This window comes from Petaurus breviceps, unplaced genomic scaffold (genome assembly GCF_028583685.1).
Source record: "Petaurus breviceps papuanus isolate PSGF00001 unplaced genomic scaffold, PetGlider_PUasm1.0 37, whole genome shotgun sequence".
NCBI lineage: Eukaryota > Metazoa > Chordata > Mammalia > Diprotodontia > Petauridae > Petaurus > Petaurus breviceps.
The window spans coordinates 23,637,197-23,664,782 of NW_027186296.1; the positions used below are offsets into that span (position 1 = coordinate 23,637,197).

At 35.8% G+C, this 27,586-nt stretch overlaps 1 protein-coding gene across 1 annotated transcript in view; it reads left to right on the forward strand.

Annotated features, from left to right (window-relative positions):
* LOC138169643 (protein unc-13 homolog C) overlaps positions 1 to 27,586 on the forward strand; it is a 487,553-nt gene that overhangs the window by 29,808 nt on the left and 430,159 nt on the right. Inside the window, exons 3-4 of the mRNA XM_069099296.1 lie at positions 1,437 to 1,664; positions 6,544 to 6,685. Coding sequence (XP_068955397.1) covers positions 1,437 to 1,664; positions 6,544 to 6,685 — 370 coding nt within the window. The remainder of the gene's footprint in view (positions 1 to 1,436; positions 1,665 to 6,543; positions 6,686 to 27,586) is intronic.

Consider the following 27,586-nt stretch of genomic DNA (forward strand, 5'->3'; position numbering starts at 1 on the left):
AAGTGAATTTGAGAAGATCATAGAAATTTGAGAAGACCATCATAAAACTATCAAAGTCTACAGGGTTTTGAGGGATGCTGCTTGACCACATCAAAAGCTCCAAAGGGAATGATCATACATTTTTCAACTGGAAGGGGAGTCCCATTCTCTCATTTTTCAGATTTAAAAAAAAGTTGAGGCTCAGAGAGATTAAGTGCCTCATGCAAGGTTGATAATTCAATGAAAAAACATTTATTAAGCATTTCCGATATGTCAGCAACTGTGTTAGGCAATTAAAAAAAAAGACCTCACTCTCAAGAATCCTTGCATTCTATTAGGGAAGGTGCATAAATTAAGTCCACATAGAATTAATATAATAAAAATAAAATTCAAGGAGGACAGAGCCTTGTGGAAACTCTGGAGCTTACATTGAATCTTAGAGAAACTGAAGAAATCTGTGTTGTTAGGCTAGTTAGTTAGGTTTTCAGGTGTCCTGAATACCAGGCTATTCTTCCCATTGGGTCATGTGGCCTCCTCATATTTCTGTACGTCAATATCTCTGTTATTTCATTGATCTGCATATTCCTTCCAAGGGTACAGATAGAAAACTACTTATGCCATCCAAGACAATGTATCTCTTATCCATCTTCTTTTATAAATGTTCCATAAGGATTCACCCAATGACCTGGGTGCCTTCCTTGAAATTCCTCATTATCAATATTGGCTGGATACAAATATATTACATGGACTATTGTCAAGTAACTATCCCTCACTTATTTTTTGCTTTTTTTTTGGAGGGCAATTGGGGTTAAGTGACTTGCCAAGGTCACACAGCTAGTTTTTGTGTTAAGTGTCTGAGGTCAGATTTGAACTCAGGTCCTCCTGACTCCAGAGCCAGTGCTCTATTCACTGCACCACCCAGCTGCCCCATATCCCTCACTTTCACTATGCAACTGATGTGCCAGTCATAAATCTCAATCATTCATCAAATATTTATTAAGTACCTTCTGTGAGCAAGACATTATACTAAGCACCGAGGATACAAAGAAACATACAAGACTGTTCTTGAGGAGTTATAATATCTCTCAAATGACATCATTGACGTTGTTATAATATTCTATATGCCTCTTCATGGTAGGATAATCTTATTTATCCATCCATGTTGACTTCTACCAGCAATCCAATTCAATAAATATTTATTGAGTGCTGCCAGTGTGCCAGGTACTTTGCTAAGCACTAGAGATATAATTAATAGAAAGAAAAACAACCCCTCCCCTCAGAGGGCTTATGGAGGCAATAAAGAACCAAGAAGTTGGAGTCGGGGACACTAGGGGTAACTGATGCAAAGGCAACATGTTTGATGGAGTTGAAACCAGGCAGAACAACAAACACAAAGAGCACATATAACCATAAGAAAAAAAATAAGTATACTGATAATGCTTAACTTTTTATCCTAGGAGCTGCAGAGAAAAGTTCTAAACATGGTGCTGAAGATAAGACCCAGACGATCATTATGGCCATGAAGGAAAGGATGAAGATAAGAGAGAGAAATAGGCCAGAAGTGTTTGAAGTAATTCAGGAAATGTTCCAAGTTTCCAAAGAAGACTTTGTACAATACACAAAGGCCGCCAAACAGAGTGTATTGGATGGGACATCTAAGTGGTCAGCTAAAATAACCATCACAGGTGAGAAGATCCAGTATATCTCATTTTGAATTTGAATTTGGGGTCATGAAGAGTCAGACATGATTGAAACAACTGAATGATGAAAACAAATGAACTATTCTGAAAAAGCACCTATGAAAATCTGACTATTTCCTATTAATACCCTCTTTTTTTTGTATCTGGAGCTTATTGCAATGACAGATGACATTATTTTAATTATTTGCCACAGTTTCTCTCATTTTTATTCTTCTATCTTTGTATTAATTTTTTTCTTTGAGCCACCAAGTCAGTGGTCTGACAATGTATAACTGATTCTGGAATGATTCCCATTTTGTAATGAGTCATTTCCTATCTACTAAAATATAATTAATTTTGGTTTTGGTGATTTTATTCAATACTCTCTGAATGTCCTGTACCTTCCAACTCTCCTCTTGATGAAAATATTTGTCATGTACCATATAGTCATGAGGTTTATTGTAGTCTATAAATCTTTTGCCTCTCTCATTACTTAATCATGATCCATATTTTTCTGCTTCTTTTACAAGTTCTTTATTTTTCCACTTTATGAAGAAGACACTGAAGATCAAGTATTTTATAAAGTTCTTCTTAGAAGATTTTTTTTATCTCTTAATCCTCAGCAACACATGTCTTTATGTAGGCGACAGTTATTTTCTTTTTTTTTATTTTTGGAGGACAATTGGGGTTAAGTGACTTGCCCAAGGTCACATGGCTAGTTTTTGTGTTGTGTCTGAGGCTGGATTTGAACTCACTTCCTCCTGACTCCAGGGTCGGTGCTCTACTCACTGTGCCACCTAGCTGCCCCTTGCAACAGTTATTTTCATGGTGGTGTTTTTGCAAGTACTTAGGAACATTGTGATGGAAAGATGTCATATGGAACATTTCTTGTTACCACTAGGGTCAAGCCAATCATGTTGATTCCCCTATTGGCTTCTTTCAGGAAAACCTATGAGCCAGTCTTCCATTTTGCCACAATGTGTTCTGATTTTTATAATAAAGAGATCACCAAGATTAATAAGATTTAGCCTAATAAAAAGGAGTGAGAAGGGAATCCTTGCAGATTATGTGTTAAAGACTGTTTTCTATACATACATCTGAAGAGGTAGACATGAAATAAACATGTATGGGTGATGCACAGCAAAAGGCTAATATCAAGTCTTGTCAGAGGAGCTTTCTAATGTTTAGTATAAATGAAAATATTCACAACCACCCACTTGGGATATGGATGAACCTTTGAGTTCATGAGTTTATCTTGACTGAGTAAATTAAACTGGCTCAAGGGAAAGGAGGTTATTGTATTCTGGTATATTCTGAATATTAAACAGACCCTTCTATATTCTGAATATTAAACAGCCCCTTCAGGTTAATGTTATATATTAATCTCTTGATCATTAGTTGTAATAATATGCATTTACTTTGTTATTAAAATTTCATTGAACTAATAAAAATTGGGTCAAAGTTAGAACCTAGAGATAGCTTTTGCTTCTTTTATATATGTGGGGGGAAACCCCGCTGATTTCTTATTTAAAATAATGCTCTATAAATTTTTTGAGTTTGGTTTAGTTTCCTGTTTATTATTGCCACCACACCAAAAGGAAGAGAAAGTCATGAATTTTCTTGGAAAATAATGATAATTATAATGATAATTGTTATTATTACCATCACTACTATAATAATAACTGATCTTTATATAGCAATTTTAGGTTTTCCAAGTGCTTTGCTTATGTTATCTCTTTAGACCTCATAACAAACCTGTGAAATAGTTACTACAGGCAATGAAATCCCTAAAGTTATGCTTGATGGAAAGACAGAAAGCATTTAGGTGACAAAACCAAGGCTAATGGGGCTTCATGGACGTTATGTTGATCTTAACTATCTCTTAGTGCTTCTTTGGGTCTCTATTGTGGTAGCAGATAACTAGAACTAACTTTTTCTCCTTAGCAAGGCTATAAACTACAAATGAATTTTACCAGCCATCTAAATTCTTACTTCTAAATGCAATTAAAGATAGACAGCTGTTCTTCAGTTCTACTCCTCCCTAAAAAGGAAGAACTATAAATCCCTTTGGATCTGTAGCAATATTAGAAATGTGCTTATTATTTTCTGTGCCAAAGGTAAACATATGCATATGTGTATATACAGGCACAAAACATATATATATATATAATAGCTTATGTATCATATACATCTACTATATACCTACATATAGTGTATGTATAGATATGTGCATGGACATCTACATATAGATATGTGTATATTATGTATATGTTTTAATGTCTGTTTATATACATATATACACAAAAATATAAATTTACTAAGATTAGTATATATTTGTTTATATGTATACATATTAAGAAATATACATATTAATCTATATTTTCATGTTTATATGCACTTAAGCACCTTTGACTAAAAATAAGCTAAATATATTTATATGAATATATGTATACACATGTGTTATGTATATTTTTTCATGTGTGCACACATTTACTTTTGGCAAAAAAATAAGATGTGTGTGTGGCACACACATATATGTTCTTTTCCTCTTGACCTTTTCCTTCAGTTTGTGGGAAAGTAATAAGCTGGGAAGGAAATGGTGATGATAGCAATGCAACTAGAAGTAACATTTAATTCTTGACAACCATGGGAGAAGCCCATGAGGTAAAGTGGAAAGAACTCTAGAGTTTGGAGTTACACCGCCGAGGTTCCCTCCTGGTGAACTTACTACCTACAATAGACCTTGAACAAGTCTCTTAATCTCTCTGGAAATCTAATCAATGTCATTACCAGGAGTAACTTAGAACACTGTTTAGTAAACCTGCTTCCTACTTCTTCGCAGAAAAGTGGGGTATTCTAGATCCACAATGAAACATACAATTTCAGAAATGGCAGAAGTCTTAATTGGGGGGGGGTGCAACTATGGGGCACAGTGGATAGTGTGCCTGGGCCTGGAATCAGGAAGACTCTTCTTCCTGACATAAAATCTGCCCTCAGATATTTACTAGCTGTGTGACCCTGGGCAAGTCACTTAACCATAATTGCCTCAGTTTCTTTATATATAAAATGAGGTAGAAAAGGAAATAGTAAACCATTCAGTATCTCTCCCAAGAAAAATGAGTGAACATATTGTTTGTTTAACTGTACTTATTTATTAGGACAGATTTTTTTGTGGGGGAGGGGAGAATAATCATTGGGAAGAGACAGAATTGGTATTAAAAAGAAATGAAAAAGAATACAAACATATTTTTAAAAAACAAACTCCAGATCCCAGTTTTCTCATTTGTAAACAACAACAAAAAAGGGGGAGTAGCTGGCTGTGTAACCTTGAGCAAGTTACTTAACCCCAATTGCTTTAAAAAAAAGAAGGGGGGGGAGTAGGCCTCTATCCTGAGTCTAAATCTATACTGTAGACATGGCAAGGATTGAGTACATCTTCAAGATGCAAAGACCAAAAATAGTAACATACATGATAAATAGTATTTCATTCACTGCTACTTGTTTCACAAAGACTAAACTGTGCACATTAATTCAACTGAATTTTAAAATATTAAACACAGCTATGCACAGATCATTATATCAGGTATAGGAGGTATAAATATTAAATTTTATGGCTTATTAATTAAGAGAATGTGACACCTGCATAGATAACTTAGCATGCAAGATGATATCTGAAAAATTTGTGGGAAAGATAAAAAACTAAATGCTTTGTAAGATCCAAGCAGTAAAAGGTCATTATTGATATATATATATATATATATATATATATATATATATACATATTGGGGCAAGGGCCATGTGGAATTAGGGAAAGTTTCATAGAATAAATGTAATTTGAATTAAACTTTTAAAGATAGGGATTGATAGTTGAAGAGGAGGAGAGAGAGCATAGAAGCCATAGAATTTAGATATGAATAGAACCTTAGAGATGATCTAGTCCAATCCTGTCATTCTGTAGGGGAAGAAAATGAGGCCTTACAAAATAAAGTGACTTTCATTAGGTCATAGAAATAGTAAACATAAGAGGCAGGATTTCAATCTAATTCTCTCTCAAATCCAGAGTTCTTTCTAGTATTTGGCCATGGACATAGAGTATAGCGTGAGCAAATTTTGAAGGAAGAAAAGTATAAAAGGTGTTTAGGAGACAACAAATAACCCCACATGACTCTAGCGTAGAATACATGCAGAGAAACAAGATATAAATGTGGATATAAATGATAACATTAGGCTGTGCAGGACTGATAAAGGAGTTTGAATTTGGGTTGAGATTGGGTATCAGTGAGTAATTTTGAGTTGAAGAGTGATATGATTCAATCTGTATTTGAACAAGATCAGTATGAGAGGATCAGAGAGGTAAAATTGGAATGGAAAGAAAGAACAAAAGACCAGTTGGGAGTTTATGGTAATAGCACATTCAGGATGTAATGAGGGCTTGTACTATGTGGTAATAGTGGGAAAAGAGAGGGAAAGGATGGACAGTGAGACACATAAAGGAGGATTTGGTAAACCCCCCGGTTATAAGAGGTGAGGGATGGGAAATAATGAAAAACAATGTTGTTTCTAACATATAGGAGACTAAGTGAATGGTGAAGACATTGACCAAATGATAATAATAAAACCAGAAAAAGAAATGAGGTTAGGGAACTTGTTGAGTTTAAAGAACCAGCGGGATATCCTTTCAATAGATGAAGCAATACTGTGTTCTAGGGTAAGCAACATAACTTAGAAATAAAATAAAGTACAATGTGGTAACTAAGTCTAGTTAAATACCAATCTCACAAACCTCCATGAACCTATACTCTTTTTCTTCTGCCAAACATTGGGATACTATGTTATTCTTTGAATTTCTTAACAGTAAAAACACTTTCTTTTGGTTTTATTTCAGTGGTTTCTGCCCAAGGCTTACAGGCTAAAGACAAAACAGGATCAAGTGATCCATATGTTACAGTTCAAGTTGGAAAGAACAAGAGAAGAACCAAAACTATTTTTGGAAACTTAAATCCAGTCTGGGATGAAAAGTTTTATTTGTGAGTATCAGTATGTAACAAAGTGATTTTGGAGAATACAAATAAGGCAAATACACCATACAAAAAAAATCATTTTTCCTTCAGAAAGTACACAGTAAAATTAGTAAAAAGAGCTTATTTTGTTGATCTCCTGATACAAAATTGTTAGTCATGATAATCAGAATTTTTTAAAAGTACTTATAAAAATATGATTATAAAGGCGGCCAGGTAGCACAGTGAGTAAGAGCACCGGCTCCAGTGTTGGGATGAACTGGATCAAATCTGGGCTCAGATGCTCAGTACCACACCCAGAAATAACTGGCCATGTAACCTTGAGCAAGTTACTTAGTTAACCCCGATAGCTTTAAAAAAAAAATGATTATAATAATGGAAACATTTTATAGAGAAGTTTAGGATATTATATGGTCCAAAATTTGGGCAACCTCACAAAGTACTTATTTAAATCAACTGGACCAAAGTAAAATAATTAAATTAATTGATATACAATCAACCTTAAAAAAAAAACCTTTTTAACATTTAATATTTTCTTCTTTTGCTACAATCACACATTTTACATATGGCATTAACTTCACAAGATTTTGACAAATATTATTTAATTCTTCATCATAAAACCTCGTAACAGGTGTTTTTTATATTTCCTAACTGTCTATATTTCTAATCTAGCCTTCTATATAGTCTGTCAGAGCTCCTAGGGTATTGAAACCCATTTTTATTGAGCCCTCAGCTAAGATTCCTTACCTTTCTGTGGCATGCTAAAGTGTTATGCTACAGTATCGAGCTGGCATCTGACAGTCAGAAAGTGGTACTGGTGTCATTGCGTCCTTGATTTTCACTGACTATTCTCAGTTTTCTAGCTTTTATTCATATTCCTGGCTGAGAAAAGATATCAAGTGTTTACACTGTGTAGAATGGGAGTGTGGGCGTGGAGCACAGAAAATCTGGGAATTAAAAGAGGAAACTGGTTATAGGGAGAGGAAAGAGAACTGAATTTGTCCCCAGTGGCAGCACCTTCAGCAAGGCTTAACCCTTTTCCTCCCTATCTGTTTTCACTACCATTGTTATTCTTCCATAACACTTTACCTCCCCTCCTTCCTGCCATGGAGTTACCAGAACCGTTCTTTGATCCAGAGATGGGAGCTACATCCATATATTTGTCCTACCAGTGAGATCAAGATGTCTAGAACTACAGGAAGTTAAAAAAAAATCCCCCAAACATTTTACAAGCAAATGTTTAACAATCTGATTTTTGAAAGTGCATCACTTAGAGACTTCTTCTGACAGCGGTTTGTGGTGTAGTCTTGAATTTAAAAAGTGATTTTCATAATTTTTTTAGTACTCTGGCCCTTGTATTGCTTTACTCCAAGACAAGAAATTTCTTTTCTACTTCATAGAAATGGTTATTAGTAGTTGTTGTTTTCCCCTGATCCTCACTGTTTTTCACACTTCAAGAAGCATATGACCTAGCTGCTAGGATCCTCTGAATGACTTTGCTTGCTTTAGTAAGCTTCATTGAGCTGTCTTTTTTTTTTTTAACAATAGTTTGTCAGTTTTTGGTCTTGGTTTCTCACTTCACTTTATGTTTTCATGTGACTGATCCTTTTTAATTGTGGGCTTGAATGTTCCTTGAAACACTTGGCTTCCCTCCCCCAACATCTTCTGCAATATCTCTTACAGCAACTGAAATAGCTTTTTAAAAGCTACAACCTTTGCACTCTTCCTTGGACTAATTTCATTCTTAAAAAAACCCACAGAATTAAAAATACAGTAAAAAAAGAACAGTAGAATGTGTTTATAGGAAACAATCCAGCACTCCACTGACAGAGAAGTACCTAAAGGTGAGAAAATCAGATAAATCTGGTTTATCTGGTCAGGGTCAGAGGTGGTGATTCAGCTTAGAATTCTCAAAGAAACTCCCTCTTTCCCTTGCTCTCCTGCTTCCTTTCTTTCTTTCCCTCTCCTTCACCCTATTCTTTACTCACTCCCTCTCCCACTCCCACATTGGAAGTCTGCCACTGTTCAGCCTTTGCATAAAAGTAAGTGGATAGAGAAGAATTTGTGCCTAGTCTTGAGAATGAAAGATCCCTCAGGAAGTCAGCTAGTTCATTATTTCAAGGTGAACTACACCTGCCCTGGCATAGTTTGAGGAAGTGTCTAGAATGTTTTTAATCATGTCTGAGAAGAGATTGTTTAGTTCTCTGAAACCTATTAAATTTGTACCAGCTTTTTGTTGAAATATTCCTATAGCCAGTAGCTGGCATAATTTTTCTCAAGTGTCCTTTACCCTGTTCTTTTGCTCAAAAGAACATAAAATGACTAGCAGTAACAATAGGGAGAGTAAAAAAAGAAAATGTTCATCACAGATTTTAGACTCTCCAAAAACTGGTTGTCCCTTTTCTAGACTCATTAGATATAGCTCATATCCGTCATACGAGCTTAGCTGACCTGTGTACTATTTCCTGCATACATCTAGCTTTCTTCTTCCTATGCCTGTGTCCCCGACACCTACTACTCACTCCCAGAGATTAGTCTCTTTCATGAAGCAACCCATGACTACCATTACAGTTATTGCAACTATCCTTTAACTTAGCTTTCATGGCTGCTACACATTTTTCTTTCATGATTCTCAGTTGTGTATCTGGTTTTGTATTTTTGCTATACATTCTGAAAACCTTTTTATTTGTTGTTATTTGTTTCTCTTGTTATCCCATTAGGTTGTGAGTAGTTGAAGGGTAGGCATTGTCTCCTGCTATCTTTTTTTTCTTTTGGCCCTCAAGTCAATATTGACTCTTCTTTTTTTTTTTTAAGCAATTGGGATTAAGTAACTTGCTCAAGGTTACAGGGACAGTTATTTCTAGGTGTGGTGCTAAGTATCTGAGCCTATATTCGATCCCCAGGTCATCCTGACACTGGGGCAGGTGTTCTTACTTGCTGAGCCACCTGGCTGCCCCTGTCAATATTGACTCTTGTGGTGGTATTGACAATTCTTTGTGACTCACATAAGTTTTGCCTGTATTCCATATGATGATAAAGAACTAAATACCCAGGAATGTGGCATTTCATCCTCTAACATCTGGAAGCTTCATTTTGGAAATATAGACCTATGTGGATATAGTATAATCTGAACTGGATTCCCCTTGGATGTGTAGATAAACATTTGTCCTATTGAGGTCAGATTCAATCTCTGACAATGTATGGTACAGAAGAACTATGAAAATCTCATATGGGTAAAAAACCCATTCTGACCTTTCTTAGGGTTTATCCAAACCCCCACAATTAAGACTAAACCCAGTTTCAACATGTGGGATTAGGCTAAACCAAAGCTATAATTTGACAGAACAATAAGAGCCTTTTTTCTTAGTGCCAGATATCTGGGAGGATGCTTTCTCTACCCTGTTCTCCTGCCAAGCTCCCTCTCATTCCTTATGCTTCCCCTAGGCTACAGAATTGCTATTTACAGCTCTGAACTAGGCTAGGTATGGGAAAGGCACAGGTGAGGCAATACTGGAATTTACTAGATTAATTCCTCTCTGGTGATTTGGAAAGAAAACTATAAATTACACCTTTTAGTTAAATAGGAAAATAAAAATAAGTAAGATTGCTAAAACATCCAAAATTAGAAAATGGAAGAGCTTCTACTTGGTCCAAAATTATGGCTTTACTCTTTAATCCTATCCTATAACAGCAAGCACTCTAGCATACCCAGGATGGCTGCTAAGACAGGTTCTTTTATCTGCTTTTCTAAAGGAAAGCAACTCAAAAAGCATTAACATTTTATTTTAATCAAATATATATATATATATATGTGTGTGTGTGTATATATGTATATATATATATATATATATATAATTTACTTAGTTCAGGGGAAAAAATTTCAGCACTCTGAACTTCAGAGAAAAGGCAAAGAGAAATTACAAGCTGACAAAAATTACAGACAGAAAAAATACCACAATTTAACAGACCAACAGACAGGGCTTCTAGCAGTCTGACTACATATGTAGTTAATTACCACAGAGACAAGTACAAGCCTCTGGGTTTTCAAAGCCAGGGGGTTCAATCACTACCCAAAATCTCATCAGACTAAATCACATAACTCTTTCCATAAGTGAGCCCCAAAGCAAAACCTCATCTCAGAATATATATAGGCTTCTCTAGGGTCAGCAGACATTACAACTTTCACAACTCACTGCCTAATTGCAAAATAACTGAAGGTGTGGGTCTTCCTAAAAAACAAGCCTCCCCTAAGCAAGCTTCTCTTATTGGGCTCCAAGTGAGGCCCATTAAGGGACGAGGAATATCTTCAAATTCCCTAGGCCTATTAGGGGGCAGGAAAAATCTTCAAATTCCCTTACCATTACACATTCCCATCCTCCATATGAATTTTACTAGAATAAATGTTGAAAATATGAATAATTTGTATTTATGTATATCTTGGTTGAGATGAATGTCACTGGTTTAGTTTTTTTTTTTAAGTATTCCAAATCATATTGACATTAACAATGTCCCCATGTCCTGCACATTTCAGTGGCATAGTTCAATGAAGCAGCAGGAATTCCAATTTAAATCAGTGGTGCCCTGTCAGCCATGTAGGATCCTGTAGATAAAGCAGATATTCAAGAAAAAGTCTCTGGTTTAAAATGTTAATGTTTCTTTGGTGTTCCTTATAGAAATCATCCAGAGTTATTAAAATCATACACTTCTTTTATAAGTTTTATTTCCATTTTATTTTTTATGGTGACCAATGACTCTGAAATGTAAGAGAGAATTACTTCACTGATTCCTCTAGCAACCTGATCTGGCCGGAGAGAGTGCATGAAGAAAGTGATGAATTTAAAGCCAAGAAAGACTGAGTTCAAGATTACATCCCTAACTCTTATAATGCTGGACAAAACCTCTAACCACCCTGTGCATTTAACTGCTTAGGTCTAATTGTTAAATTAGAGTCAATCTGAAGTTAGCACAGTCAGTTCTCATGTCAGGATTTCACCTTTAAATAAGTCACACAGCTTTTGCATATTTGTACTTTCTCAGGCTTGTACATTTCCAATGGATGTCATTATTATCTCTGAACTCTGTTAATTTTGATCATATCATTTTGTGAATTCTAGGGCTTTGTCATGATCACAAAAATTTTAGTTAGTTTCTGAACTGATCTTATTGAATGTAGATATTCATTTTGCTTATAAAATGACATAGGATATTACAAATCTATTTCTCTCATCCTAAGGGGTTTTTTCTTTAACCAGAGGAAATTAATTCATGTTGAGTTATTTTGAAAAATATTTTTTTCAAATGTACAGATGTTATTGGCAACCTATTCCAGTCCTAAAACAATCACTGATCTAGAGATCCTGTCCTGGGTTATTAGGTGTGTGCTTGGGCTTCCAGGTTACCCCAGGCAAGACAAACCTGAATTCTCTTCACATCTCATCTACTATCAGATTTGGGAGAGCTGTCAGGTATGAATGAATTTACTTAGACCTTCTCTGTATCCAATAGGAGCTTTATTACATGAAAGTGACATGGACATCTTTAGCAAGAAAGCTAAGTGAGATCTTGATATTTGGGGGAGTTCTACTTATATAGAGGCTTTAGAATGATGATGTATGTTTAGAGGTTTTTATAGGGATTAAACATTAAACAGGGCAAGAAAGGATTTTAGAACAGGATGAGGGAGACAATGGAAATTCTTCATGGTTTAAGGACTTAATGACAGGGCAGAAGGACACAGGTTAAAAATTAAAGGATGAGAAACACAGGATAAGGGAAACAAAAGCAATTCTTTTGGTACAGGTTCAAGATAAGGGGTAATGCCATCTTACAATTATGATGCCATCAAGTTACAGAATAAACTATGGGGCCTCTCAAAGCACTGGAAAAGCAACCTTTAACATTATTTAGGTCACCATTTTTATCCACATCAATTACTGACAAACTTTGCACTAAACACAGCAATATTTTATCATGGATATAAAGGGATTTTGTAACTGTGAAGTACTATTGAAATGCTAAATTATAATTGGACCAGGGTAGAAGTAAATAAGAATGTTTGAGGCAATGTCAAACATGGCCTTTGAAAAGACTTTGACCATCCTTTCTCTTTGTAAAAGCTGGGTAAAGTCAACCTTTGCTTTTGAAAAAAACTATTTGTATGCATATCACAGTGGATCATAAAGAATCAGATGGAGAGGTCATTTAAATAGTCTGAAATTCACATTTAAAGTTTAAGTTGAAATCTCACCTTGTGCAGATGACATACCAACACCTTTTCATAGATTAAACAAAATATTCAATGTAATGTAATGCCACCTATATCTTAGTAAGAGTAAAGAAAAGTGTCATGATTTCTTCTAAAATTAGCTCTTGTTCTGTGTTCTCTCTATTTCAACCATTAAACCATGTAGGCCAGCCCTGATTCTATAGTGCATAATTCATTTCCAATCAAAGTTAGTTACAATGCTAGAATATAAACAACCTATTAAGTATTCAGCAGATTTGCCATCATTCTGGAGACTCCCTTGTAAGTGTTTCAGATGCTTATGACTTGTTTCTTAATTTGCTGCTAAAGATACAAGGAATCATGCATTTGTCTATTAGAGAGAAAAGATCAGCATCTGTGTTGTTCTTTGAAATGGATAATGGTAATTTTGTAGTCTTGGTAGGAAGGGAAATTTTAATCAGCTCAGTTATCACAGCCAGAAGATGAGAGAGTTGGCCAGGGGAGCTTGATGGATGATCTGTATGTAAAACGGTGAACCATGTTGTCTATCCAGGACTCCAAGGACTGTCTAATAATTTCAATACAGAATCCATAGTGCTATTGTAGAGTCCCTTCTCTGTTTTCCTCCCTGATTCCTTGGCAAATAAAGACTTGTGTGACCTCTTGGGATGGGCATTGAAGTAGAAGACCTTGATTTCCATTCTCCTCCAGTACTATTACTTGTGTTTTCTTAGGCAAGTCCCTAACATTTCTGGGTCTCAGTTTCATTTTCTATAAAACAACATTTGCTCTGCCTTTCTCATGGGGACGAGAAGAGATGAGGATGGGGAGAGGAAACGAGGGAAAATAATTTGAATTTTTTTGTTCAGTAAGACCAGAAATAGTGTATGAATTTGAGGTACTGTGTTTTATGGTAAGTTAGAGAAGAATTATAAATATAAATAATGTTTCTTTGCCTTTTTTCATAAAATCTTGTGAAGGAATAATTAAATAACATGCAAAGGTGCTTTGAACAATATCAAGTACTCTCCAAACATAAAACATTTTTTTATCTTTGATTCCAGTACAGAATTGGAAAGTATATCATTTCATGACTAATTATAACTTTTTTCATATTTATCTAGTACTAAAATCTGATACTTTGGATATAAACTGTTTCTTTAGAGGCAAGGGAGTTCATTATTTCCTTATGTGTTCTAGGGAGACTCATCTTGGTGTTCAAGTAAAACAGTTCGGGTATTAGAAGACTTGGACTGTATTTTTGCATTGTCATAGAGCACAGAAAAGAAGAGTGAATTCAAGGTGATTTAGGGAAAAAGGGAGAGTGAATGTGCATTAACAGGTAGAGAATGGGTAGTAATTAGGGAAGGCTTCCGAGTAGAGCTAACTAGTATCTTGAGCTGAAATCTGAGATTCTGAGAGTTAGGAGGGGAGGGTACCTTTCAGACACAGACAGCTTTTACAAATTCACTGCAACATCAGTGATATCTTGTTAGTCCCACTTGAAGCATGTGCCAGTCATACGCCTACATTAGCTTTGGCATTCTGTGGGTACAGTGTAGATGCTTCGGCCTGTAGCCTTATATGCAAAGGTGAAACATTCCCCATCCACATAAGTATGTTGTCAAGAGTCAACCCCTTGTGGTTTTATCTCAGCCTAACCTACATATGGGGAAAAAATGGAACAGACTATGAATTAAACATATATAAAGCTCTGTTGCAGAGTGTATATCGAATATTATGATTTTACTTACCTCACAATACATTCAAGATCGTACACAATGTACAATGTACACAATACATTAAAATGGCAATGTGGAGGAAATCAAAGATTTAAAATCAGTCAAATTTTAGACTCAGAGGAAGCAAATATAGTGCAGAGAGAGATGGACTAGAAGCTAGGAACAGGTGTTTTCAAGTCCTGCCTCTCTCACATACATGTGTGACCCTTGATAAGTCATTTCAATTTTCAGGGTCCTAGATAATTCTCTAAGAATATAAGTTGCAGAAAAAGATCTTGATCTGCATTGGTAAAGGGATTTTCCTCACCTTAGAAGCTCCCTACATACTACTATCATATGTCCAATCTCTATCCCTAAATCTAGATTGGTAGCATGGAACTTTGTGGTATAGTGAATGGAACTCTGTGCATAAAGTAAGATCAAAGGTCAAATCCAGCTCTAGCAACTTAACTGCTTAATAAATGCTTATTCCCGTCCCCTTTCTCATAAACTATATAAATAACATGTAGAAAGTGAATTTTTTGGTAATCTGAGCCAACCATAATGATCACATTAGTATCATAAAGTAATTTGTCATGTACAATTGTACCACATGTGTCAGTGGTGACATTAGATTTTAGAGGATATTAATCACACTTGAATAGGTTGCAAAGCTTGAAAATGGTGAGTTGATATACTATATATGCATATACCATGCAAAGTATATAATCATAAGGATAGCTCTGGAATGTAGTAAATAAGATTAATGAGTTACACATTCACTCAAAATATACATTATGGAATACCACTCATTTCATTGGTCATTTCTTCCATGTTTAATATAAATAGGTACTGAAAGTTGATCATCTGAGAAGCCATATACTATAGTGGCAAGAATGTTGTGGTGGAAGTCAGGAGATTTGGGTTCTAGGTCCACATATCACCAAGTAGACCTACACTAAATCACAGTTATAATCATAGAACTGATCACATTTAAACCCCCACAAAAAATTATGGAGATACTTCATTAGTCCTTTAAGTCACTGTTGTCAGATACGCATTGTCAGATTGGGGCCACTATTCAGTAAAACTATCTAAAAATCATTCATTTGCCCATTTAAAAGACATTTATTATAGTGTCCACTATGGGAAGAAGACAGTGATTGCATAGAGTGTGATCATGTGATTTGGAAAAGATGCTATTCCTGGTCTTATGCAGCTTATGGTACAGAAAGATGAAAAGACAAACAGCAAACTGTAATAACAATGTTATTAGATATGAGGGACCACTTGGACAAAGGTAAAGAAGTGGAAGATAAAAATATTGTGTATGGAGAAGAGCTGTACACTAATTTGATGGCAATAGAGACTATGTTAATGGGAATAACATGAAATAAGATTTAAAAAATAGGAGGAAGTCATTATGGAAGATTGTAAATTCCCAGCTGAATAGAGATATAGCATGGTGTATTGATCAGATAAGAAGGTCAGCCTGGGTGACAGAAAGACCTGTGTTCATTTCTCTGAAACATGGTACCTCCCTAACAATAAGAATGTTACTGATCCTTTCAGATCACACACACACATGCATGCACACGCACGTATACATGCACACATACTACGAAAAGCAATTGGAAGTTGTTGAAAATTTTTTTAAAGAGAAGGTGATATTTTCAGATCTGAATCTTAGGAATATCACTTTGGCAGTTGTATGAAGGATGTTTGTTATATTGAATAAATTTTCCATTTACACCTCATAAATATATTCATTACCTCAAGGTAATTTAGATACCATCTAGGGCACTGCCTAAATTAAGACTATACAAAATTATATTAATTAGAGCATAATCATAGTTCTGGAAATTCTCCCAAGTTTATTTCAATAAACCATTTTTTCCAAACTAGTGATTCTAAAAGAAAATGATCTGAAAATACCACTGAGACAGTTGGAAAATATCAGATAATTGGCCTTGCAACCAGAAATTATTTTTTAAAGGGCTTACAGTTTTTTTGGGTGGCTATATGAGCCATTAGTTTATGATAAGCTCAGAACTTAATTTATGCTTATTGTTTCTTGTGTTTTGTGTTATCCCATTTAAATTGGAATCTCTTAGAATATGAGTTCTTAACCTAGGATTCATTTGGGGGGGGGGGTTTGGGGATAGATTTTCAGAGATCCTTCAACTTTGATGGAAAGAAAATGTTCATTTTCTCTAATTTGTGACTAAAATTTTCCTCTCCCTTCAATTACAAAAGTGTGTAAGAAATCATAATTCTGAGATGGCATCCATAGACTTTACCAAATGGCCAAAGGGATCCATCACAAACACACACACACACACACACACACACACACACACACACGAACAACACCCATCATCAAGAACTCCTGTCTTAGCAGATGGAAGCCATGTCCTATTCTACTTTGTTTCAGGCACCTAGGATAGCATATGGCCCATTGTAGGCCCTTGATTAACACTCTTCAATCAAAATAGACTTTTGATTGTTAAGTTTTCAGTTGTGTCCAATTCTTCATGACCCCATTTGGGTTTTTTTTTGGCAAAAATGTTAAAGTGGTTGTCCATTTCCTACTCCAGCTCATTTTACAGATGAGCAAACTGAATTAAATGACTTGCCTAGGGTCACACAGTCAGTAATTATCTGAAGCCAGATTTGGACTCAGGAAGATGAATCTTCTTGACTCCAGGACCATTGTACCACCTAGCTGTCCCTACACATGCATTGCCAACAGTTAATTTTATATCCTACTATCCCATAATGTGTTTTGTACTTCTAAACAATTTTTTTCATTTAATATTTTCTTTTTCTCCAATTATAAGTAAAATTTTTAACATTTAAAAAAATACTTAGCTCCAAATTCTTTTCCTCTTTTTCTCCCCTCCTGCTCCTTGAGGAGACAAGCAACTTGATGTTTATATGTGTGTAGTCATGCAAAACACATTTCTATATTAGTCATGTGCACTTTTTAACAATTAAATTGCTCTTCTCTTGAAAAGCCCCACCATTACTTACTCACTTCCTATAGCTGTCTTTATTATATTCTCTTCTAAGAAATCTCAAAGGTTAGTTTTATACATCCTTGATTTATCACTGATGCATTTTTTTAAGAAGTGCAATTTTTAGAGCAGTTGGTGGCACAGTGAATAAGATCACTGGCCCTGGAGTCAGGAGGACCTCAGTTCAAACCCTACCTCACACACTTAACACTTAATAGCCATGTGATCTTGGACAAGTCACTTTACCCCAATTGCCCCACCTTCCCCCCTCCAAAAGAAAAAAAAGTGTGATTTTTTTATGAATGGAAACTTTTTTTCCCTCGAGATCCTGATGTTGCCTTCTCCCTTTAAGGGATGTGTTATTCTTTTTGATGCTATAGCTTACCAATAAATTTTGATGCTGTTGTTGATTACAATTGGACCCCATGGACAAATAAAAACCTAGAGGCATGGAGAGAAGCTTTTCTAAATATACTTGGAGAATTACAATAAATAACAGAAAGTAAGCTTTTTCTATTTTATTCTAGCTGGATCCACATGCCTGAGGTATTGCTAAACATATGGCTAATATATATGCTATACACCAGTGGTGTCAAATACAAATAGAAGTGATCCCTTTGGATGTCATATTGACTAGAAAACCACAAGTGAACATTATCTATGTTGTACTTAATTTTGCTAAACATTTCCCAAGTATATTTTAATCTGGTTTGGCTGTACACAGGAGTGTTGCTGGACTCTGATTTGACACTTTTGTATACCAAAACCAGAAAAGGTAATCAGATGTCAGACAGTATGGAAAGTTACCCCTATTGTCAGGCAATCAAAAGATTTTTGGTGGAAATCTCATAAGAAAGCAGGGAAAACCTTTTATTTTTTTCCAATTTAATCTCTAAAGGGTCTATTTATCCTATAGGGAATTGTTCTTCCTCTCTTGGCTTGTATCAACTGTGGAAACCTGGGATAATGCATGTGGAGTTCTTTCCCAGTATAGTGAAAAAAAGTTCACATATGTTAAGTACAGTTCATAATATTAGAGAAAGAATAAATTATCAGAGTTATTTTATTTATTTATTTATTCATTTATTTAAAAAACCATGACTCCCAGATTAGGAATCCCTGCCTGCTTTGAATTTTCCAGTCTTTTGATGACATCTCTCCAGTTTAAGATAAAGGCAAAACATTCCACAGATTCTTATCTTCCACAATTCTTTATCCCTGGGCCTTTTGTCTTCTCTGCCTTAAAATAATAGTTCTAGAACTGAGAGGGAATTTATGTGCCATCTAGTTGAAACCCTTTATTTTATTTTATTTTTATCTTTTTGGAGGGGTGAAGGCAGGGCAATTGGGGTTAAGTGACTTGCCCAAGGTCACACAGCTAGTAAGTGTTAAGTGTCTGAGGGCAGATTTGAACTCAGGTCCTCCTGACTCCAGGGCTGGAGTTCTATTCACTGTACCACCTAGCTGCCCCAAAACCCCTTATTTAAACAAAAGAAACTGAGACCCAGAAAAATTAAGTGACTTTCCTAAGGTCATGCAGATAAAAAGTAACTCAGGCTCTATGACTCCAGACCCAAATATCTTTCCCCTAAAAATTGCTGCCTCTATTTCAGTTATTAGCCCATCTGTCACCTGGAATTGCATTTCCTGTAATGGAAGCACTTTATTTTTTCCAGTTACTTAGGAGGAAAAGAGTAAAAATTTCCAGCACTCAGTAAAAGCAGTTCTGGAAATCATCTATGCAATAGCAATGCATGCTCTTGCCTTAAATCAAAAGGGCTTTGAAATGGTTAAACTGATATTTTTAAATAGAATAGCCAAACCAATCAATTCAGAAAACATAAGTCACTAAAAGTATAAAAGTAATCAATTTTGTCCACAATGCTTAGTAAAAGGAATATGAATATGAGAGATAAAAAAATAGAAAGGTGGAACTTGTAGACATATTCATAATTGACTGCTTAAAACTTTGTGCACTGGTTCCTTTCTCCTACCGTATTTGTTGTCAATTGACTGACATGTCCTTTCTAGGAATGCTACTATGGAGTGGGTTAGTGCTGAGCTGGAAAGGTGCAAGGATAGAATTGACAGTGGTTAGAAGATGGTCAAAGAGGAGCATCATGGGTCTCTGGGTGTCTAGAGATGTGTTGAGTTAGGAACACAGGTCCTAAGTCAGAAGGAATTGAAGTGCAAAAACAGTCTGAAGAAGAGAAAGATGAAACACAGCAATATGGAAGGGAGGAGATGTTTCATTCACAATATGCTATGATATTTAAAGTAAAGATGTTTGAAATAGTTTCTGGCAGGATATGTCTTACTGCCTTTGTAACTTTGGACAACTTAGCCTACTACTCTGGGCCTCAGTTTCCTCATTTATAAAATGAGTGGGTTGAGCTACATGGTTTCTGCTTTTTTGTCCTATTCTAAATCTATGAACCTATAAAACTTACCTGAATATAGGCTTAAAAGGGTGCACTTTGAATCCCATAACTTTAATTGTAGTTTCATAATGAAACATATGTGAGAGAAGTTTAAAAAAATTAAAAAGCAAAGTTTGACTAATTCTTGATGAGAAATTATTACCTTTTTTTCAGAAGATAGGGGTGAGTAGAGAACTCTTAATCTGGAGGGACCAGTTAATGGAAGGGAAAGGTTGGAATTTTGCAAGGAAATGATCCTATCGTCTTAGAATTCATTATAGTCAAGAAGGAGGGTACTAATCATAATCAGCCATGTATATTATACTTTTTAAAAAGCACGTCTCAATAAAGTGAGATGAAAGATACTTATCATCATTTGGCCTAACTCTCAGAAAGGGAAGATGGTCAAGAGGGAAAGAAATAAAGTTTTGATGATATAATTTCAAATGAACCAAATGAGGAAAAGAAAAGGAAAGGCATATAAAATCAACGTTATCTCATAGGGAGTTTTCTAGTTCATTTTAAAATGACATATACAAAAGGTGGAAGCAGGGATGCTTAGCCAAAGAAGAATACCAAAGATTAGCATGGATGAGTAAGAATGGTATCATGCACATCATAAAGAAAAAGTTATAGAATAAGCTAAAACTAATAAAAATGACAAATTCCAGGCTTACATGTACTATACTGATTGTTCCCCATAAAAAAAAAAAACTAATTAGATTTTTTCAGATTGTTGACTTATAGGGGAAAATGGTAAAGACTAGAAACCAGCAGGGTTTCTTAAAAACAAATCATGCAAAAATGAGCTTATTTCCTTTTCTTTCAGAGTTACCAGAATGACAATCAGGAAAATTCATTGGATTTCAAGAAAAAAAAATTGGTAGTCATTGGATAAAAGCCTTAGTTTTTGGAGGCAGTTTGTTAACAGTGGTAAGGGTACTTTATTTAGTCAGAGGACTAGGGTTCAAGTCCCCACTCTGCTACTTAATTTCTATGAGACATTGGGCAAGGAACTTATCTCTGGGTTTTGCTTACTCACTTTCTGCAGTTATTCATAAGGAAAACAAAAATATTTCAGCACTCAATAAAAGCAGTACTGCTGATAGTCTATAAAGTAGAAATGCATACTCTTTGCTGTTGTGTCTGACTCTTTGTGACCTCATTTGGCATTTTCTTGGCAAAAATAATGGAGTGGTTAACTTCTCCAGCTCATTTTACAGATAAGAAAACTGAGGTCCGCAGGGTCAGGTTACCTGCCCAGAATAATGAAGGTAGTAAATATCTGAGACTGAATTTGAACTCAGGACTTCCTTACTCCAGGCCCAGTGCACTATCTACTATGCCACTTAGCTGCCCCTATGCATACTCTTGCCTTTCCTCAAAAGGATTTTAAAATGGCTAAACTGATGTTTTCAAATAACAAAGTAAAACCAGTCAGTTCAGAAAACATAAGCCACTAAAAGTCACAAAACAACTGATTTTACCCACAAATGCTTAATTTGGGGAATATGTATATACAAGACCAAAAACCTATAAAATTAAGGGATTGGATAAAGTCAATAGATTAGCAGATTTCTGATCTCAAGACCCCTTTACACTCTGGAATTCTTGAAGAGGTTCCCCAAAGCTTTTCTTTATGTAGTTTATGTCGATATTTATTGTGTTATAATTTAAATGTCAGCATTATTATCAAAATAATCTTGATCTTTAGACTTATCTAGAATGGATATGACTATGCTCATGACAGATTGTGAAGGACAAGTCAAGAGTTTGCTAGAATTAGTGGAAAACACCCCATGAAAGAGTCTTTGGGCCACTTCTGGGTCCTTGCACCATACTTTGAGAACTTTGGAATAGGTAATCGATAAGATGTCCTCCACTGTTAAATTGGTGGTGGAGAAATTTTGACTGGATGATAATATGGTAAGACAGATTCATACCTGCTTAAGTGACTAACTTCAAAAACTGTTGAATAGGAGATTGATGTCAATGGGGAGGTTTTTGAGATGAAATAATATCATAAATGGTGCCTAATAAGTTCAGTTTCTACACACACACGCGTGTGTGCACACACACACATACACATATTCTCTCTCTCTCTCTTTCAATTTTGGTTACTATTATTATGGGAAATTCAAAAAACCCCAAGAACACTGTGAAAAAGGCCCGAGGTTCTTTTCCTACCCATGTTCTGTTCAATATTAAAAAAAAAGATTTAGAATAAAAGACATAAATTTAATATTTGTCAAATTGGGTCAAAGTCAAAAGGAATGGTGAATGTAGTGAATGTCGGATATGGGATAAAAAAAAAAAACTTCCAACAGGCTATAAATATGGGTCTAATCTAATAAGTTGGATTTTAATAGAGTAAAAGGCAAAATCCTGCACCTGGATTGAAAGGTCATTGGCATGAATACAGGAACAAGGAGACTTGACTAGAAAGGAGGTCCTGTGAAATAGCCTTTGGGATTTTAATGAACTGCAAGCATGATATGGCTGTCAAAAAAAAATTCGTAATGCAATCTTAGCATATAATAATAGAAAAAGAATGCAATAAACTTATACTTAAAGGAGAAAAACAGAAGAATAGAGCAGGCCTTTTAAAATAAGGAAGATGATCATCTCATCTTACCATGACAAGTCATACCAGAACTGGGCCGTTGTGATCTATGATGGATGTCACATTTTAAGGGTGGTATCGACAGAATGGAATACAACCAGAGGAGGACAAGACAGTAAGGAATCTCTGATCAATATCATATGAGAAACATTTGAAAGAACTGGAGATGAGGACCCTGCAGAAGAAAAAAATTATATATAATTTATATATAATCACTGTCTCCAAAACTCTGAGGATCAGATGTGTGAAAGAGAAATCAGACTTGTTCTTTTCTTTGCTGGTACCAATCAGGGTTAAGTGACTTTCCTAGAGTCACCCAGCTAAGTGTCTGAGGCTACATTCAAACTCAGGTCCTTCTGACTCCAGGGCTGGTGCTTTATCCACTGCACCCCCTAGCTGCCCCTAGCCTTGTTCTGAATGGCTCCAAAGAGAAGAATTAGGACCAAAGGGTGAAAGTTGTGGGAAGGCAGAGTTTAGTTCAGAATAATAAATTATTTTCTCATCATTTGAACTGCTTTAAGGGGAAAAAAAGGACTGGATTGCCACATTAGGTAGTAAGTTCTCCATTACTGGAAGTATTCCTGCAGAATCGTGTGAAATTGAATACTGGTTAGGGAACTGGTGACATAGGTTGACCAAATTATACCAGGAGATTCAGTCATGAGGATGATCCAGGGAATCAGATAAATAGAGGAAGGGAGCCGGAGATCAATCTCTAGCCTTGGAGGCTAGGGCAGATGCTCACTGAATGTAGAGAAGCTGGCAGTCAAGGCAGGCAGTAGTTATATATTAAGCCTTTATTCTGTGCAGGGTGCTGTGCTAAGCACTGGAGATACAAACAAAAAAAAAAAAGACACTCCCTGTCCTCAGGAAGTTTACATTCTAAAAGGAGGGGGGAGGAAGTGAGGAATAACTCATAAAAGTGAAGGGAGTGGAAGACAGTACCCATTTGAAGGTATAGTGTTGAAGTCTAGAAAGTCACAAGCACAGCTGGGAGGGCTATGAAGGTTAGTTGGTTTGGGTCCCTCCCCAAATGGAGGAACTTGTCAATGGGAAAAGAGATGTTTCAGGGTGAGAAGGTCACAGGAGAAGATGGATGTTCCAGGATGAGGAGGTACCAGGTTCTGGGCAAATCAGAGAATGCTTTCAAGGTATAAAGTCAGAAGCACATCCGTAAGTGGATGGAGTAGCCAGAGAATCTGTCCTACAGTAGACCGAAGGACAGAGAATATCATGTCTCCCTGAAGGTATAGAAAACCTAAAAGAGTCTTGATGGATCCAGAGGGCTGAGCTAGGGTGAGGGAGACAGGTAGTACTAGATGTTGGATAAAAACTGAGGCACAGATAGTTAGGTCAGATAGGCCATCTTATGATACAGGCAGGTTAACCACTTAGATGAACAAGTCGGTGATGGACTCTAACATTGTTGATTGGGAAATAAGTCGAATCTTTTGTTCAGTTTAGAGGAAGCTTGCTCATTCAAAAGTTTCTGAGCGGTTTCATAAAGAGGAGTGGTCTGATTATCCAGGAAAGTGATATGTTTCAGAATCCAGGTTAAATGCTTTGAGCTAAGGGCCATGCCTTATCCTTTGGGCAATGATAATGTTTCTAACTTTGGCCAGGGGTGGTATGGGATGTGTCCATCTTCCCAACATGTAACAACTATTGTACTTTTTTTTGCCAAATAGTATGTTAAAGGGATTTTTGGGAACAGTCCCTACCTCTGACTCTGGAAAAATTCTAGAATCCCTGAGGCAGGGTAGCATCTCCTTTCTTTTCTATCTACTTTACTCTTTAGATATAAAATTGTCTTATCAATCTGTAGACTGAATTTCTGGAATAGTGATTAGTTCAATATTACTCCAAATTAGATATTAGCATTTTCTCATTTGATTTTCCATTTTAATAACCAGCCTAAATTGTGTTATAAAAAAGCAAAGTGACTTTAAACAAAAAACCCCTCAAGTTATGGCAAAATGAATAAACTTAATTTTTTTTAATAGAAGCATTTGTGGGAATGGATGACAGACAACTTTGAATGCATCCTTATGACCTTCTCCCTCTAACTCGGAAGACTGACTTGTGGATTGTATTAGGGTAGAATTGGTGACTTTTGGTGATTTCTTCATGGCAGGGGCATCAATAATGTTATACCAGTATCAAAGGTAAAATTATTCATGTTTCAAATCAACTTTCCCTAATTTCTACATGCATTCTTTTTGTTCAATCATTTTTCAGTGATGTTTAATTCTTCATGACCCCATTTAGAGTTTTCTTGGCAAAGATACTACAATGGTTTGCTATTTCCTTCTCTAGAATTACGACATACAGAAATCCTCAAATATTTTAAAATCACAGTATGAGTACAATCCATCTGATAGAAGGATAATCATCCATTTGAGTTGATGAAGGAGTATATTCTAGGATTCTTATCTTTTTATTATGTCATGGGCCCTTTTGACAGATTGGTCAAACCTATGGACCCCTTATTGGTTAAAAAAATGCTTTTAAGTGCATAAAATAAAACATATAGTATTACAAAGAAAATCAATAATATGTTTATGAGAATTTTTTTTTAGTTTGCAGATTCCTGGTTAAGATATAGAATTTACATAGTACTTTAATAGTGTTTTCAAAGTACTTTATAAATATCAACTCAAGACAACCCTGTGAGGTAGGTGATATTATTATCCCCATTTTACATATGAGGGAAATGAGGGGAAAAGAGGTTAGATGACTTGCCCAAGGTCATAAGCCAGTAAGCGTTTAAGGTCAGATTTAAACTCATCTTCCTAATTTGAGTTCCAAACTTATCCACTGAGCCACTAGCTGATATAATCAAGAGCCACTGGTAATTATAGTCAGACTTCTTTACTAAATATTAAATTGGATTTTTCTGGTGGCTTAGTCACTTCAGAACTTATATTAACTTTTCTAGGTCATGTCTAACTGAATTAGTGTTCTGGACCAGGTCTAGCAGACTAATTCCCTAGTAGGTTGGGTTTGATACTGGGGCAGAGTACAGCACTTGCAGGTCATTTAATAGTTACCAAAAAGAGATTTGTTTATTCATAGCAGGAGAAATATGTACAAGGATTGGCAATGAGGACAACTTGAGTGGAATTAGCTGAAGGAAGCTTGCTTGCCTTGCTTACCCATTGTGATCCATCAGCTGAGAATCAAAGCTCCTGGCCTGGAGCTCCTCATGCCTGCTTTGTACTCAGGTGATGAGGAAGTGATGTCAGCAGTCTGAATCTTTAGAACCCTGAGCCAACCAAGTATTGAGGAATGTCTCAGTACCTTTTAGGGAAAGATTAACATAACTTGTATTGGAGACGACAATGATGTTAGGATATTGCCCCTGCCATAGCTAGTAAGTTGATAGAGACAGCATAATGTAGTGGCATATTAACAGTTCTTAGAGTCAGCAGATATGCATTCAAATCCTCTCCCATTTTCTAACTCTGTGATCTTGGGCAACTTACTGAAATTCTGAGAATCTCAGTTTATTTATCTTTAAAATGTGTATAAAAATAGATGGTAGATAGAGAATTGGCCTCATAGTTATGAAGACCTGGGTCCAAATTCAGTTGATATAGTATCTGAACCAGGCTGATATAAAAGATCTGGGACTTGAACTGTGTTGCACAGTATGCTAGTAGCTCTGGGCTGATAGACATACCCTATGGAGACACCTTACACAAAAAGCCAAAGGGAAGCAGAAATACAGTGGAGATTTGCCCCCAACACACACACACACACACACACACAATATTTTCAGTTATCACTTTGAAGATTCAGTTCTTTGTCCCTTCTATTTTTCCTTTACTCTTTTGCCGAGTATTTTAAGGAATTTTAATTTTTGTCATTGCCTCTGAAAAAGTCATTATTCATAGTAATAGAGGTTTTAAATTCCGTTTGAAGTACTGTTAAACTTCAATTTTCAAATAGAAGCAGTAGTTAAAGCTTGAAATTCTATAAACTTTTTTTTAATCAAAAAGTCAGTGGGTTAGGCAATATATTTTCACATGTACATACTGGTGTTATTTCCACTCTATGGGCCAATTCTACATTTGGTAATGGGAAGAGAGAGACAGGAGAGAAGAAAAGAGACAGAGAGACAGACAGAGACAGAGAGACACAGAGAGACAGAGAGAAAGAGAAAGGCAGAGAGAGAGAACAAATAAAAGAGAGACAAATATAAAACAAAACAAAACAAATGCTCATTTTAGAAACTTTTGTAGCCCTCATTTTCCACCTGAATTCCATTAATAGTATACTCCACAGGATACCTCTATACTCTGGAGAAAGGTTTTTTTTTTTTTCTGTGTCACTCATTAATGCATATTGTGGCAAAGTGTCAGTTTCTGTTTATTTTTTTTTCCATACAGCTGCCATCCTACAAAAACTTGGAGATGGAATCCTTCTTAGGCCACAACCATAATACTTTGCCCCTTATGATGCTGTGTGTAGGGAACTCCTACCAGACTGTAATTTGCATGAAGGCAGGGACCATTCTTATTTAAACTGTATAACCTACTCAGTCCCTACCACAGTACTCTGCCTAAGATAGATTTTAATAACTGTGGAATTGTGCTGTATTTCTCTCTGGCCCAGTTTGACTTCCTGTACCCTTATTTCCATTCATCATTCCCAGACTTGCAAAATCCCTTCCCTAGCTCTTGGCTAAGTTTTCAGTGCCCCCTCCCCCACACCCTTTCTCTCATTTCTTGATTCTCTTGACTCAGCCCTCCTGCAGAAGGAGATATTAATATCCAATTTCCCTACATTATCCTGCCTTAAAAATAAACCCTCAACAATCCTTTCAGTTTTTAAGAGTTTTGACTCATTGTCAAACTGTCTGATCCTGTCTTTTGGGTTTTTTTTTCTTTTTAGTTGTTTT